Source organism: Gopherus evgoodei, chromosome 7 (assembly GCF_007399415.2).
Source record: "Gopherus evgoodei ecotype Sinaloan lineage chromosome 7, rGopEvg1_v1.p, whole genome shotgun sequence".
NCBI lineage: Eukaryota > Metazoa > Chordata > Testudines > Testudinidae > Gopherus > Gopherus evgoodei.
Window position 1 is genome coordinate 122,234,772 of NC_044328.1, and position 14,538 is coordinate 122,249,309.

The window sequence follows — 14,538 nt, forward strand, 5'->3', positions numbered from 1 at the left end:
TTCAGTTTTGTGTCATGTGGGAGCACTTCCATACCTTTGATTGTCTTTGTTGCCCTTCTCTGAACCTTTTCCAGTTCCAAGAAAACTTGTGTGTTGGTTCTCTGCACAAATGTGAATTCATCCTGTATATATAGCAGATTAATCAATATGATGAGATTTAAAAGTCATCCTCTGAAGGGAATCCTCTAGAAAACTATCATCTTCTCTGTTACTCAATAAGAAACATACCAGCTGTACTGAAATGTCAGAAGGGTTTGCACAGCTGACAAGTTGCTGAAAACGGAGCATGGCAGCATCTCCATAAATTCTCTTTATCCAGCCAAGTGCAGCAGCTTAATATAGACTTAGTAAAAGCTTTAGTCCTACTGTCTCTCTCACACACTGAGATCCAGTTCTGCCACGGGCCATGACAAAAACATGAATGTGGGGATTTAACAGCGTATAATACCATTAGTAGCACAGCGTTTTATTAATTGTTTTCTGCAGGTTTAAAAAAATGTCTGAATTCAGCCAAAATTCTGACCAAGAAGTCAGAATTGAGGACATTGATGAAGATGAAATCTTAGGAAACTTATCCCCTGAAGAGCTGAGGGAGCTCCAATGTGAAATGGAAGTCATGGCTCCAGACCCAAGAGTCCCAGTTGGAATGATACAGAAAGATCAGACTGAAAAACCTCCAACGGGAAACTTTGACCACAGATCTCTTGTTGATTACCTGTATTGGCAGAAGGCATCAAGACGCATGCTAGAGGATGAGAGAGTTCCCGTCAACCTCTTGCCATCTGAGGTAATAAGCGAGAATCACAACCGTTTATTATGCATCTGCTATAAGACTTATTGTAAGAGTATATTGCCAAAGATCAGGGCCTTCATAACAATAGGTTTGATGCTTTTGTCTTCCTCTCTGTCAGTTCCTTCAACAAATTAAAGCACAGTATAGTGTATGAATTTAAACTCAGTCAAATCTTGTTTCAGAATTCTGTATAACTATAGGATGTAACTTGAAAGATTACCCCAGAGTTTTTATTTTTACTTTTTGCCCCAAATCGTTAACTACATTTTCAAATGTAAGAAAATGACGTTTTTATTTCATCAAAACCTCTGACTGAAAAAACACCATATAAAAGCAAAATCACAAAATAGAAGTCAAGCTTTTTATTTCTCCATAATATATATAAGAATATATATATTAGCTAGTGTGATTTTCCTTGATAACTTTAATATAATTAGAAGGGCTTAATAAACTCTAAAATTAGATAATAATAGTAATAATTAATATAACAATGTCGCATTGAAAATATCTGTCTTTTTGACTGTGAGTTACAGTCACTAGTGACTATGAGCCCAAACTTCATGGGCCAAATACTCCGCAGATGTAAATCAGCCAAGTTAATGGAACTGGGGATCCAGTTGTGTGTCTTAGGGTGGGCTCTGATTCAAGAGTCCAACCCTATTCAGCAATGCACTTAAGCACATTCCTAAGTCCAACTGACTTAAAGTTAAGCACGTACTTAAATATTTTGCTGAATTGGGGCCATAGTCTTTATGCAGGCCAAATTCCAACTGAATACAAGGGGGGACGTACCTGCATAAATACATCTGGATTAGGGCTTGTAAGAATTTTAAATGACTCAAGGGAGAAACAGTGTGTGACTTTTTACTATCAGTCCAACCTTATATAATGTGGTTGTATTCTAGTATGTCAGTACTGTATATCCCTGAATTCCAGTAAAATTTTTAGTGTCCCGGTAGCTGTTTACAAAGAAGATAAGCTGTTACTCGATCATTGTTGGCCTTTAACAGGTTCATATATAAATGTGCTTCCTTTTATACTTTGGGATGTTGAAAGGTGTTGAGGTTTCTTAAACCTCTATTGTACAAAGTAGAGATGGGCCTGAGTTGCACAGTTTGGATCCAGATTTGAACTACAGGCGAGTCTCATCTTACGCACATTTAACATGCGTGAATTCAGCTTTGTGCGGTCGGCAAAAACAAAAAAAAGAGAGAAAAATACCTGTAGCGCTGGCGATTCCGCCCGCCATTACACTCAGTGTAATTTTGACTATACGCGATTTTCGCTTTATGCGCTGACATTGGAACGTAACCCCAGCGTAAGATGAGACTCGCCTGTATTCCAAAGTTGGGGGTTGTATGTTTCATTCCCAGCTGTGTCAAGTTAAATCCATATGAAAACTCCGAAAATTTATATTTCAGCATCCTCTACTTTGTCACTTCAGAACTTGACAAATAGCACCCTCCAGTGGTACAAAGGAGAAGTGCAGTTAAGTGTCACGGTGGTCCCAATCCTGATCTCAGTGGGGCAGGACCACCACCAACATCTGCATCCCTTACTCTTGTACGTGCAAAGGGCCTGATCCTGCACTCCTTATTTATATATAAACTCTCACTGGAGTCCATGGGAGTTTTAAGCTGTCTAATTACAAAGTGAAATGGGTCCTGAGTAGTAAAATCCAGTTCTTACCCATCATGAGGAAGGGACAAGAAAATTAAATTGTACATGAAATAGATCTTCAGGGAAACTGGCTAACCTTCCTGGCAGGAACAGAGCAGAGCCAATATGATGTCATTACTGATGCTAAAAGCACAACCCTTGCTTCAAGCAGTGTTCAGAAACCACTTTCCCACTGCAGAACACAAAAGCAGTTGAACTAATATTCACCTACATCCCCAGTGGTGCCCGCTGAATGCTAATGCTCTACACAGAAGCCTAGATTTCTAAGGCTTGAACACTAATAGTTTTACCCGTTACTACGATGTTCTCCTCTTTGGTCTTCATTAGACTGAGCCACAGAGCCAATATCTAGAAATGTATCTCCAGTTATTTGCTACATGAAAAGGTTTCCTAGAAATGCAATAGACAACCCATTGTTATATCAGAGAAAATTAGGGCTGATCTACCATTGATGTCAATAGAAAGATTTCTCATGACATCAATAGACTTTAGATCAGAAATGTGAAAGAAGTTATTGGCATTCTTGGAAAGTTTGTATGAGAGACTGCTGTATAACAATATTTAAGTAAGGGATTAGTGTTCATTCACACTTGGGCCAGAAGTACTATGAACAGTTTCTTTTTTCTAAAAGCATTCTCTTATATATGATGAGAGGAAAAACAGATATGTTAAATCCATTTGCTATACTTTTTGTGACAGACCCAGGCCAGTGGGGTACAGGAGTCTGGTAGAGGGCAAATATACTGGTCACTGGCTGAGTCGTTTTCTGTTCCCTGAGTGACCAGAGCAGGGGCTGCATTAGAGTAATCAGGAACCTGCTAGAACCAATTAATGCAGACCAATTAAGGCTGATTAGATCACCTGCAGCCAATCAAGGCAGGCTAATCAGGGCACCTGGGTTTAAAAAGGAGCTCACTCCAGTCAGGCGAGGAGGAGCCAGAGGAGAGGAAGTGTGTGTGAGGAGCTGGGAGCAAGAAGAGCAAGGAGCTGAGAGTGAGAGGCTGTGCTGCTGGAGGACTAAGGAGTACAAGCGTTATCAGGCACCAGGAGGAAGGTCCTGTGGTGAGGATAAAGAAGGTGTTTGGAGGAGGCCATGGGGAAGTAGCCCAGGGAGCTGTAGCTGTCATGCAGCTGTTACAGGAGGCACTATAGACAGCTGCAATCCACAGGGCCCTGGGCTGGAACCTGGAGTAGAGGGCGGGCCTGGGTTCCCCCTAAACCTCCCAACTCCTGATCAGACACCGGAGGAGTTGACACAGACTGTGGGGAAGATCACTGAGGTGAGCAAATCTGCCAATAAGCACAGGACTCACCAAGGTAGAGGAGGAACTTTTTATTTCAGTGCATAATTAATGTAACAAAACCATTTTAAATTATTTCAGCTATTAGCATTTTGTCTTCTTTAGAGAAACATTGCAGAGAAGTTTGAAGAAAATACTGGGGATATGGACAATATTGCTAAGCAAAAAATGGTAGAAGATACTACAGAAGCAGACAGAAAAGAAATATATTACAAAAACGAACATGTTGAACAGGCCAAGCCTGGTTCAGCACAACAATCGGGAGAAACAAATGGAGAGAGAAGCTATAAAGAGACAGAAGATGAGGAGGGGCATGATGACGATGAGGAGGAAGAAGAGGAAGATGATGACGACGATGAGGAAGATGATGATGATGAAGAGGAGGAGGAGGAGGAAGATGATGAAGAAGAATCAAGAATGAAGAAGCCATATGGAGACAAAAACAGCAACAGTGATCAGGTAGCTAAGAAGCCATGTACAAAATCAGGGGAAAATCCAGAAAACCATGAGAAGAAAGTATCAAAACTACAAATTCCAAAGAAGTTAGCTGTAGATGCTAGTTTTATTAAGTTAAGTGCAAGACCTTCAGGAAACCAAACCAATTTAGATGAGAGCTTGCAGAAGGTCCGGAAAAATGATCCAGATGTGAAGGAACTCAATCTGAACAACGTTGAAAACATCCCAAAGGAAATGCTTGTGGACTTTGTGAATGCCATGAAAAAAAACAAGCATGTAAAAACATTTAGTTTAGCCAATGTGGGAGCTGATGACAATGTAGCTTTTGCTGTGGCCAACATGTTACGTGAAAACAGAAGCATCACTACTCTAAATATTGATTCAAATTTTATTTCAGGCAAGGGAATCATTGCTATCATGAGATGTCTGCAGTATAACGAGACGTTAACTGAATTGCGCTTTCACAATCAGAGGAACATGTTGGGCCATCAAGCTGAAATGGAAATTGCCAGGCTTCTGAAAGCCAACCCTAAGCTGCTGAAGATGGGCTATCACTTTGAACTTCCAGGCCCCAGGATGGTTGTTACCAATCTGCTCAGCAGAAATCTTGACAGACAAAGACAAAAAAGGCAGGAGGAGCAAAAACAGCAGCAATTAAAACAGCAGAGAGAGTTAATAGCCATGTTAGAAAATGGACTAGGGTTGCCTCCTGGGATGTGGGAAATGCTAGGGGGACCAATGCCTGATTCAAGGATGTATAGCTCAATACAAGCCCCCAAGCCGCCACCTGTCCCTAAAACTATGCCCATGAGCAGGAAAAATGAACATGCAAGAAAGCCAGCCCCTGAAGAACAGAGTAGTGAGGAACCTGCCTCCTTCAAAATGGTCAAACTCAAGAGAACTCAGCGCAAGCCCACTATACCAGAATACGTGGAACCAGCTGAAAAAACAAATATCAAAGATGTGATCAAGACTCTTAAACCAGTTCCAAAAAAACGACCACCTCCCCTGGTTGAGATAACCCCAAGAGAAAAGCTCTTAAATGACATTCGTCAGAGTAACGTCGCTTATCTTAAACCGGTAAGTGTTTATGAAACAGAATGGTAGCAACAGAGAAATATTTCCATCTGTGTAATTGAATGCAAATCAAATCTAATATTCTATTTTAAGGTCTTCCACAAAAGCATCTACAAAAATTGTGGGCATATTCATTTTCAGGCATATAAACGTGTTTATTGTATGAAAGCTGGCATTTTTTTTAACAGATTTTGAGCAGTAGTCATGTGTTTCTATATGCACAAATGCAGACTTGCACAGGCAAATTAATACAACCACAAATTTTGCAGATGCAGTTATTAATGCCTGGTGAAAATTTGGCAGCTATGCTTTCTGGATAGATGCACTTAATTTTAAAATGATGATGAATTTATGTTATGGAATTTTGATAAAAGGTTTGTTAGGTGCCTCCTGGGCCGTTATGAGCTGTTAGATGAATTCACACTTTACACATCTCAGTAATGACCAACCGCAGTTTTACTTCAAATGTGGTGAATATTAAGCCCAACTTACAGACCTTATATAGGAAAAGCTCCCACTGGGTCTTCTTTGAGCAATGATGGCAAGACCCACACCGTGGGTCTATCTGCCCATAGAGTGAGATGTCATGCCTGATTTAAGCTCTAAATAGTAGTCAGTGAAATGGTACCACTGATGCAAAGTTCTAAAGGGAGATTTCAAATCTTTGTATGCCCACAATCATAAAGGTAAAAGAAAAGGACTCAACTAATAGATAAGCAAAAAAATTAGAAGTGTGTGTGTGTGTGTGTGTGTGTGTGTGTGTGTGTGTGTGTGTGTGTGTGTGTGTGTGTGTGTGTGTGTGTGTGTGTGTAAATCTGTTTCTTTTAGGGTGCAAATAGTTGCAGGAATGATTTATTACTAATCCTCCAAATATTATGCAGGGTCCTTAACAATTTATGGTCAATCTTATGAGGTTCTGCACCCCATAATAATACTTATCTAGCACTTTTCATCCATAGATCTCAAAGCCCCTTACAAGGTGAGTATCATTATCCCCATTTCACAGCTGGGGAAAGTGAGGCACAGGGAGATGAAGTGACTTGCCCAAAGATTACCCAGCAAACCAGTGGAAAGGCCAGGAACTGAACCTAGGTCTACTTAGTCACCTGTGCAATGCCTTAGCCTTAACATAAGAACATAATAATGGCCATACTGGGTCAGATGAAAGGTTCATCTAGCCCAGTATCCTGTCTTCCAACAGTGGTCAATGGCAGGTGCCCCAAAGAGAATTAACAGAACAGGTAATCATCAAGGGATCCATTCCCTGTCACCCATTCCCAACTTCTGGCAAACAGAGCCTAGGGACACCATCCCTGCCCATCCTGGCTAGTAGCCATTGGTGGACCTATCCTCCATGAATTTATCTTGTTCTTTTTTGAACCCTGTTATAGTCATGGCCTTCATAACATCCTTTGGCAAGGAGTTCCACAGGTTGACTGTGCATTGTGTGAAGAAATACTTTCTTTTAAACCTGCTGCCTATTAATTTCATTTGGTGGCCCCTAGTTCTTGTGTTCTGAGAAGGACTAAATAACACTTCCTTATTTACTTTCTCCACAACAGTCATGACTTTATAGCCCTCTATCATATTCCCCCTTAGTTGTCTCTTTTCCAAGCTGAAAAGTCCCAGTCTTATTAATCTCTCTTCGTACAGCAGCCATTCCATACCCCCAATAATTTTTGTTGCCCTTTTCTGAACCTTTTCCAAGTCCAATATATCTATTTTGAGATGTGGCGAACACATCTGCATGCAGTATTCAAGATGTGGGCATACCATGGATTTATATTGAGGCAATATATTTTCTGGCTTATCTATCACTTTCTTAATGATTCCAAACATTGTTAGCTTATTTTGACTGCCGCTGTACATTGAGTGGATGTTCTCAGAGAACTATCCGCAATGACTCCAAGATCTCTCTTGAGTGGTCATAGCTAATTTAGATCCCATCATTTTATATGTATAGTTGGGATTATGTTTTCCAATGTGCATTACTTTGCATTTATCAACATTAAATCTGCTATTCTGTTGCCCAGTCACCCAGTTTTGAGAGATCCTTTTGTAGTTCTTTGCAGTCTGCCTGGGACTTAACTATCCTGAGTAGTTTTGAATCATCTGCAAATTTTGCCACCTCACTGTTTACCTCTTTTTCCAGATCATTTATGAATACGTTGACTAGAACTGGTCCCAGTACAAACCCCTGGGGGACACCACTATTTACCTCACTCCATTCCGAAAACTGACCATTTATTCCTAGCCTTAGTCCCCTTAGTCTCCCTCTCCAGATGACACAGAGAACAGGGGCCCAGTAACTTACAAGACATAAATGAACTCCCATCAAGATGATTTGGAGTTACGGAGGCTCAGCATCTCACGCACTGAAGCCTTTAATGCTTACCTGTAAGGAAAATTCTTATGGGGCTTTCACCACTCAAAAGATCTCATGAGAGACTGTTCTTGTTTTAGTGGGGAGAGGAGTAAGTTTGTTTGTTTGTTTGTTTTACAGCAACTCTTCCTTACTTTGTTTGAGATTATCATGACATTACAAATGGTGACACTGCCACTGCCCCTTAATCTATGTCTATGTCTGTATACTGTTTCTAAGGTATATTTAGTGCATATGCCACGACTTTTGAATTGATAATTTGCTAGACAGGCAGAAGTGGCTCCTCCTGAGCTGCTTTGGTCTATCTGGTCTAGGACACATTTTTAAAATTGCCTGAGTATATATCAGATAGAATCAAATGGCCTCTAACGTATTGTTTTGGTCTGTAGGGCACATATAATGCCTTCAATAATATCTTAATTAAAAATATTTTTTTTAATAAATAGAAAAAACCAAACAAGAAAGACCATGGGCTAAATTCACTTCTGGCATGAGCAAGTGTAACTGGAATGAAATCAATGGAGACAGGCCCTTTTACAGCAATGGTGAATTTGGTTTTGCATTTATGAAATGTTAACAGTCAGTATGTATTTAACAAAATAATATATTGGTCCCGGATCTGTGTATATCACTCAGTGGTTCTTAACCTTAACTGCAGCCTGCACCCCTTTGGTTCTCAAAATATGTTCTTGCACCTTGTCAAAAATCAAAATATGTTCTCGTATTCCTTAAACTTAGATATATTTTGTTTGTATATTACAGTAATCATTAAAAAATGTATAATGTTAATAAATACATAGGTTTGATGAAACAAAGTAGTTGTATTTACGTGCCTGTGCTTAATTTGTGTTTTTGATGATTTATCTTCTAAAAAAAATCTGGCATGTCTCGTCACACGCCCAGAAAGGGCATCTCGCACCCCAGGGGGGGCATGCACCCCAGGTTAGGAACCACTGTGTGACTATAGTGACTGGACTTGGACCTGTTCCCATTTAAGTTAATGGCAAAATTCTTGGCAACAACAGGAGTAGGATCTGGGTCTGTTATGCATTTTAACAAAATATGGGGCAAAATTATGAAAAGGACTAATGATTTTGGATGCTTCCATTTTTATGTGTCCAACTTGAAATACTTTAAGGAGGTTGATTTTCAGAAGTGGCGATCCCTCAACCTCGGAAAACCCAGCCCCTTTCAGAAGTCTCGGGTTAGGCACTCAAAATCATGGCCATTGTGTTTAACATTCTTTTCTTCTAGGACCTAATACTGATCCCGTAGTTCTTACGTAAGTGATCAGGCCCATTAAATTCTGTGAAAATCATCATCCAAATGGAATTGCTTGTGTGATTAACGAATACTCCCATGAGCAAGAGTGTGGAGGATCCAGTCTAAAAAGTAAATTGCTAAAAGGTGCCATTCCAATTTCTCAAGTAATTGACACCTGCTTCATAACTTCCTCTGAATTTTTTTCAATGTATTAATTTTTTTTAAATTACAGGCCATATTTTGGTCCCATTTACATTTGTACAAACTCACGATGTTCAATGGAATTACACAGGCATAACTGAGACAAGAATTTGGCCTGACATGTTCAAGAAGATGAGAGGTCTTAAAATGACACCTGCCTGTAAATTCAAAGTTAATGCTGCCACTATGTCCCTAACTTACATCACTGGGGTATTTTTATTATTATTTCTATTATTACAGTGGCAAGATTATTTAAAGAGTAATTTAGCTGCAAAGATAGGCAGTCTTCAAGATTTCTGCCCTTTTACATTGGTGTAGAAGTGTTGTATCTTGGATTCTGTCGTACTGTCTAGAAGTAAAATACCTGCAGTGGACAAGGCACTGGACTTGGATTCAAGGCACATAGACACTGTGTGATCTTGGCACCTCACTTAAAGCCTCTCCAGAGTCTCTCTTTCCCCATCTGTTTCCTTATGTGGGATAAGAATGCCTCTTTGCCTTGTAGAGCACTCTGAGATCTATGGGATCTGTATCTGGGCTAAGTGGTGTTATTGATGGCTATCTGATTTATCAAGCAATAACCAACAGCTCTGTGAATTCTAAGAGACAACAAGGTGCTAAGAATTTCATAACCATTACAGCCACAGAATTTCCTGTTACATTTTCAGTACTTGGTGTTACTGTCTAATTATAATAAGCACACTTATTTTCGGAGAGAAGAGGGCGACCCCAGATTTTCCTGCTCTTAACGTGTCTTCTTATTGGTCTTATACAGGTGCCAATGCCTAAACAGCTAGAGTGAAACACCAGATTCTCCTGAAAGAAATAACTTGAAATAAAGACTATTCAAGTTTCACTGACACTTGTTTCAAAGGATGCTTTCTTCAGAAGCCAAGTGGTAGATACGAACATGTGGGAACAATGGCTGTAATATGTATCTGTTTATACATTGATGAAAAGGGTGGAATGGAACAAGTCAATGCCAAAAGGATTTCCATCAGCTATCAAGTAACAACGATACCCTGGTAAAATCTCTGTCTGCCAGCTGGATTCTAGTCTCCAGTTTGCCCACAGGTATTTGCCCAGCAGCAGCAATAACTTAACAGGTTTTACAGATTCAGTCAATAAACTCTATTGCTTACATGGTACTTTCTGCTGTTAAATTCTCCTGCAACACATAGTGCCCTATTGCGACTTTCCTTCTTTACACACACAACCTTCTTTTTTCACACTGCTGTATGCCACTGCTTTTTTTGAAAGAACACGTGATTTCTATCTACACAACTTATATTTTCAGTCCAGAATTATCTTCATTTTTAGACTGAGGAAACAAACAAAGAGAGAGCAAAAATGCCCTGACTAGGAGAGAGCACAGTGTACATTTCTTCCAGAACAAACTGCAGTAGTTCTGAGAACAAAATGGCTGCCATCTCCGCAAACAGGCAGAGTTCTTAGAAACTTAAAGCCACAGTACAAGGAAAAAAAAGAAAGTCATAATGATTTCAAACTTCATACTCCATCGAATGTGTTCTGGCAAGTATTCTGCCTGGTTAGCATTTTAAAACATGAAGCCATGAGCTGTTCTGGGAGCTGTGCGATCATTATTCCTCTAGCAGATTCTCTCTGTCCTTGCTATAACCCTGAACTGTTTCGCCAACCCCATGCTTCAGACCACACATTGCAGTCACCTTCTGAGCATAGAACTGGACTGTTTCTGATGTCCTTCAATACTCCTGATGAACTGGCCAGAGTTGCTGCTCCTGAGTATTGTTAGGCTCTTGCCCTCTTCCCTCTGCTTGGGGCTCAAACTGCCTGCCCGTTTAAGGATGGCACTGAATGTCTCGCTTGCTCGGCAATGGCAGTGCAGAGCTCTAGCTGGAGGTAACTGCACTCGCCCATCCTTGCACAAGTTAATGGTTTAGAAATATTCTGATAGGGGAAAAGTGCTTTAATGGTCAAAGCAATAAACCTTGATTCTGTACTATCCAAAGACAGCCCAAGCACCCACAAAACATGCCCAGGAAAAGAGAGGTTTATTTCTGGTGTTCGGGAAAGTCTATATCCCCAAGTATGTGAAATCCTCCTCAGTTTCTCTTCTCTTTAATGAATCTCTTTTCTGGATGCTTTCCCTTTGCTACCAGGCATGGCGTTGTATTCCCCCTACTTCAGTCTGTTCGTACCAGCCTATCCACTCTCTCTGCTTGATTCCCTATCTGCCAACTCTCCTTTTGCTCCCCACTAAACTTCACCCCATGCAAACCAGCCTCACCAAGTCCATTAATGTCCTACTCTGCCTCTAGTAGCTAAGACGCAAGGCTGAGTCTTGCTCTTTTTTCCCTCCTTGGTCTGCCTGCTACTGCTGCTCAGTTCCTCCTCTTCTCGTCTGCATGTCCTTGGCCATCCAATAATCTGACCTCTTCTTTCCACAGCTCCTCTGGTTGCTCCTCATTCTTCCCTTCTCACTCAATATGATCACCAAGGCTCTACAAAAGCTTCTGCCAGCCAGCTTGTATTTCTCTTACGCAATCCATGCTTCCTTCCCAAACCTCTTTTCTCTGACTCACAGCTGCATATCCTACTGCTCCCACGTTGGCATAAAGAAAGCAACTATCAACCCTCTCCTTTCAAATCCACTCTCTACCTTAACTGAGCTGCTGTCTGATTCCCTTGAAGGCTCTGTGGGGGCAGGCGACCTGCATGCAGGCAAGGAACTTGATTTACTGTTTGTAAGGTAGTGTATGAATTTACAGCATGCTAAGGAATTTTTTAAACTGATTCAACATTGCCTGTGCAAATGTTGAGAAGAAAATACAGTTTTACTTCATTTCTCATTTACAGCAGTCAAATGAAGAGAATACTCTAAGTGGGATGTGCCAGTGTGTAGTCTCTCGCTTTCAATTGAAAGACTAGCAGAAAAAGGAGCATGGTCAGGCAGAGATGGGAAGAGCCACAGCAGCTTTGGGCCACTCTTATTCAGCCCCCTTCCCAGGGGCGATTCAGGACTCACCCTCAACTGAGCAGCTTTTCAAGGGTCTGTCTGGGCAGAGAGTGTGTGCCTTGACCATAACTCCTAGTGCTTAGGTATCATTGCCAGCCAGAGAGGGTGGGAGGGATGGCAGAGCTGCTGCAGTGACCCGATGCCATCAGCCAATCCCTACATGAAGGGAATGCTCCCAGGGCCAGTTAAGCTGATTTTATGGCTGATCATTCTAGTGAATGACTCATAACTTTCGTGTAAAATTTTCAGTGTGTTCTGAATGTCTACACTGTGTAGTAACAAAGAGGGGGAAGTATCAGAGGGGTAGCTGTGTTTGTCTGTAAAAGCAGCAAAGAGTCCTGTGGCACCTTATAGACTAACAGAAGTTTTGGAACATGAGCTTTCATGGGTGAATGCATCTGACGAAGTGGGTATTCACCCATGAAAGCTCATGCTCCAAGATGTCTGTTAGTCTATAAGCTGCCACAGGACTGTTTGCTGCTTTTAAAGAGGGAGAAGTGAATGAGCAGTAGGAGCCGCTCTACACTCACACAAGCTGGAAGGGTGTCTAAGTGTTTGGAAGAAAATAGGGCAACCCCATCCCTTCCTCTGAGGGGAGTCAAAGCAAGCAAAAGCCCATCACCCCCTTATGTGTGATCACAAGTGGGACCATATGCTAATATGGCACACAGACCACATTCATCTATGCTGCCAGTTCCTGCCTGAAAGATGCAGAAGGGAACTATATGGAGAAGAGACTGGAACATGCTATTCTCAGTGGCATCAGCACAACCCTTGCCTGTGATTGCATGACAGTTTGGAGGGGGTGTGGCAAAAGGAAAGGTAAGCGGAGTCTAGGAAAGTGCCAGACAAAAATGGTGCAAAGACAGGTTGCAAAACAAGTTGGCTGCTGTTCACAGCCATCAGATCCTACTGTAAGAGAGGAATATGCAGCAGGAAAAGATCCCATCTGTCTCCCCTTTAGAAAGCATACAAAAGCAAACACTGGGAGGTACACAGCATTACCCCCACTCAAGCCCTGCTCCACTGGAGGACCGGTTTGTTTCAGAGTAGAGACTCACTTACCATTGAAGTTTATCCACATTGGACTGAGTCTCATGGTATGAAGAGCTATTAGTGCCTTGTAGATTTCTATAGTTAGTGCAGTCATGGCTGGTGTCACGCCATTCACAGGGTTCAGCTCTGAACGGTGGTTGTCAGGATGCATATCACATCACCATCCTTTTTCTTCAATGAGTTACCTTATCACATCTACTACTTGCTTCTCCTACCTCAACCCTAATGGGATTGCACTACTTTTTCTACTGCCTAGACCTCTGCAAACTCCTTATTTTCATTAGGGTTGGAAAAAGGTAACTGAGCCCATCTCCCACACTTTTCTGATAGGCATTTAATAGTTCCTGCTAACCAGGGGTGGCTCCAGGCCCCAGCATGCCAAGCGCGTGCTTGGGGCAGCATGCTGTGGGGGGCTCTGCCAGTGCTGCAAGGGCAGCAGGCAGGCTTCCCTTGGTGGCATGCCTGTGGAGAGTCTGCTGGTCCCGTGGCTTTGGCAGGTCTGCTGAAGCTGCGGGACCAGCGGACGCTCCGCAGGCAAACTGCCAAAGGCAGCCTGCTTGGGGTGGCAAAAACCCTAGAGCTGCCCCTGCTGCCAACCATATTTGGGTAGGGTGTAGCTTCTTCTAGAAATCAACAATGCATGCACCTCTGGAGTTGTGTCCTCCTTTAAGGGCCCAATGGATTCTGCTAAGGCCAGAAGTAGGATCAAACTTCAAGGATAAGGGGTTGTTCTAGGCTTTGTACCCCACCCTCTCCCACAAAACCCAGTAGCAGATACTAACTGGAATTATTGTTGTAAAGATACAGCCTGTTATCTTGTATAGGAAGGTGTCCCCATTTGCTTTAATTTCCCTTGAGGAAATATAGTAGTTTACCTCTCTCTCTATTGCCAAAGCTTTTGTTCAAATGACAAACAAAACATCAAATCAGGCTTCCCCTCCCCTGACACATACTGTACTGATTTACTCCCACTTGGTTTGGGGTTTCACTGAGGGTTTTTTTTTGTTGTTTTTAAGTTAGGAGGCGAAGGTGGAAATAATCTCCCTTCAAGCTGCATCTAAAGTAGAAATTTAGTTTGGTGGGGCTTGAAACTGAAAATTTACTCACATAAGGTAGCTGTGCTCCAGTAACTGGTCTGTATATGCACTTTGGAGTTTTTGTGCATTCTTTTTAAAGTTAAAAATCTGAACACTGGAAAATTTGGTTTAACCCTACACCACCCAGTTTAGTAAGCATACCATTTCTCAAAGTAGGCCAAGAGGCTGCCCTCCCTACTCTCCTCCATCCAGAAAAGCACTCACCCAAAAGGACACAGATATCCAGTGACTCA

General features: G+C 41.7%; 1 protein-coding gene across 2 annotated transcripts; it reads left to right on the forward strand.

The window, feature by feature from the left end:
- The first annotated feature begins 334 nt into the window (after positions 1–334).
- Positions 335–12,020, forward strand: LMOD3 (leiomodin 3). Of its 2 annotated transcripts, none has more exons than XM_030570760.1 (3): positions 335–787; positions 3,880–5,310; positions 9,930–12,020. In XM_030570760.1, exons 1-3 carry the CDS (start codon positions 497–499, stop codon positions 9,954–9,956), a joined length of 1,749 nt encoding a protein of 582 aa, XP_030426620.1. In that variant the 5' UTR covers positions 335–496; the 3' UTR covers positions 9,957–12,020. The 2 variants fall into 2 exon arrangements, with proteins under 2 accessions (XP_030426620.1, XP_030426621.1); XM_030570761.1 differs by having other exon boundaries at positions 722–787; positions 3,863–5,310.
- Positions 12,021–14,538: the final 2,518 nt, after the last annotated feature.

Excerpts from the sequence above, each read along its gene's own strand:
- LMOD3 (XM_030570760.1), top strand. The coding sequence starts at position 497 with ATGTCTGAATTCAGCCAAAATTCTGACCAAGAAGTCAGAATTGAGGAC. Across the intron at positions 788-3,879 it reads TCAACCTCTTGCCATCTGAG|AGAAACATTGCAGAGAAGTT; the intron begins GTAATAAGCGAG and ends TGTCTTCTTTAG. Across the intron at positions 5,311-9,929 it reads ACGTCGCTTATCTTAAACCG|GTGCCAATGCCTAAACAGCT; the intron begins GTAAGTGTTTAT and ends GGTCTTATACAG.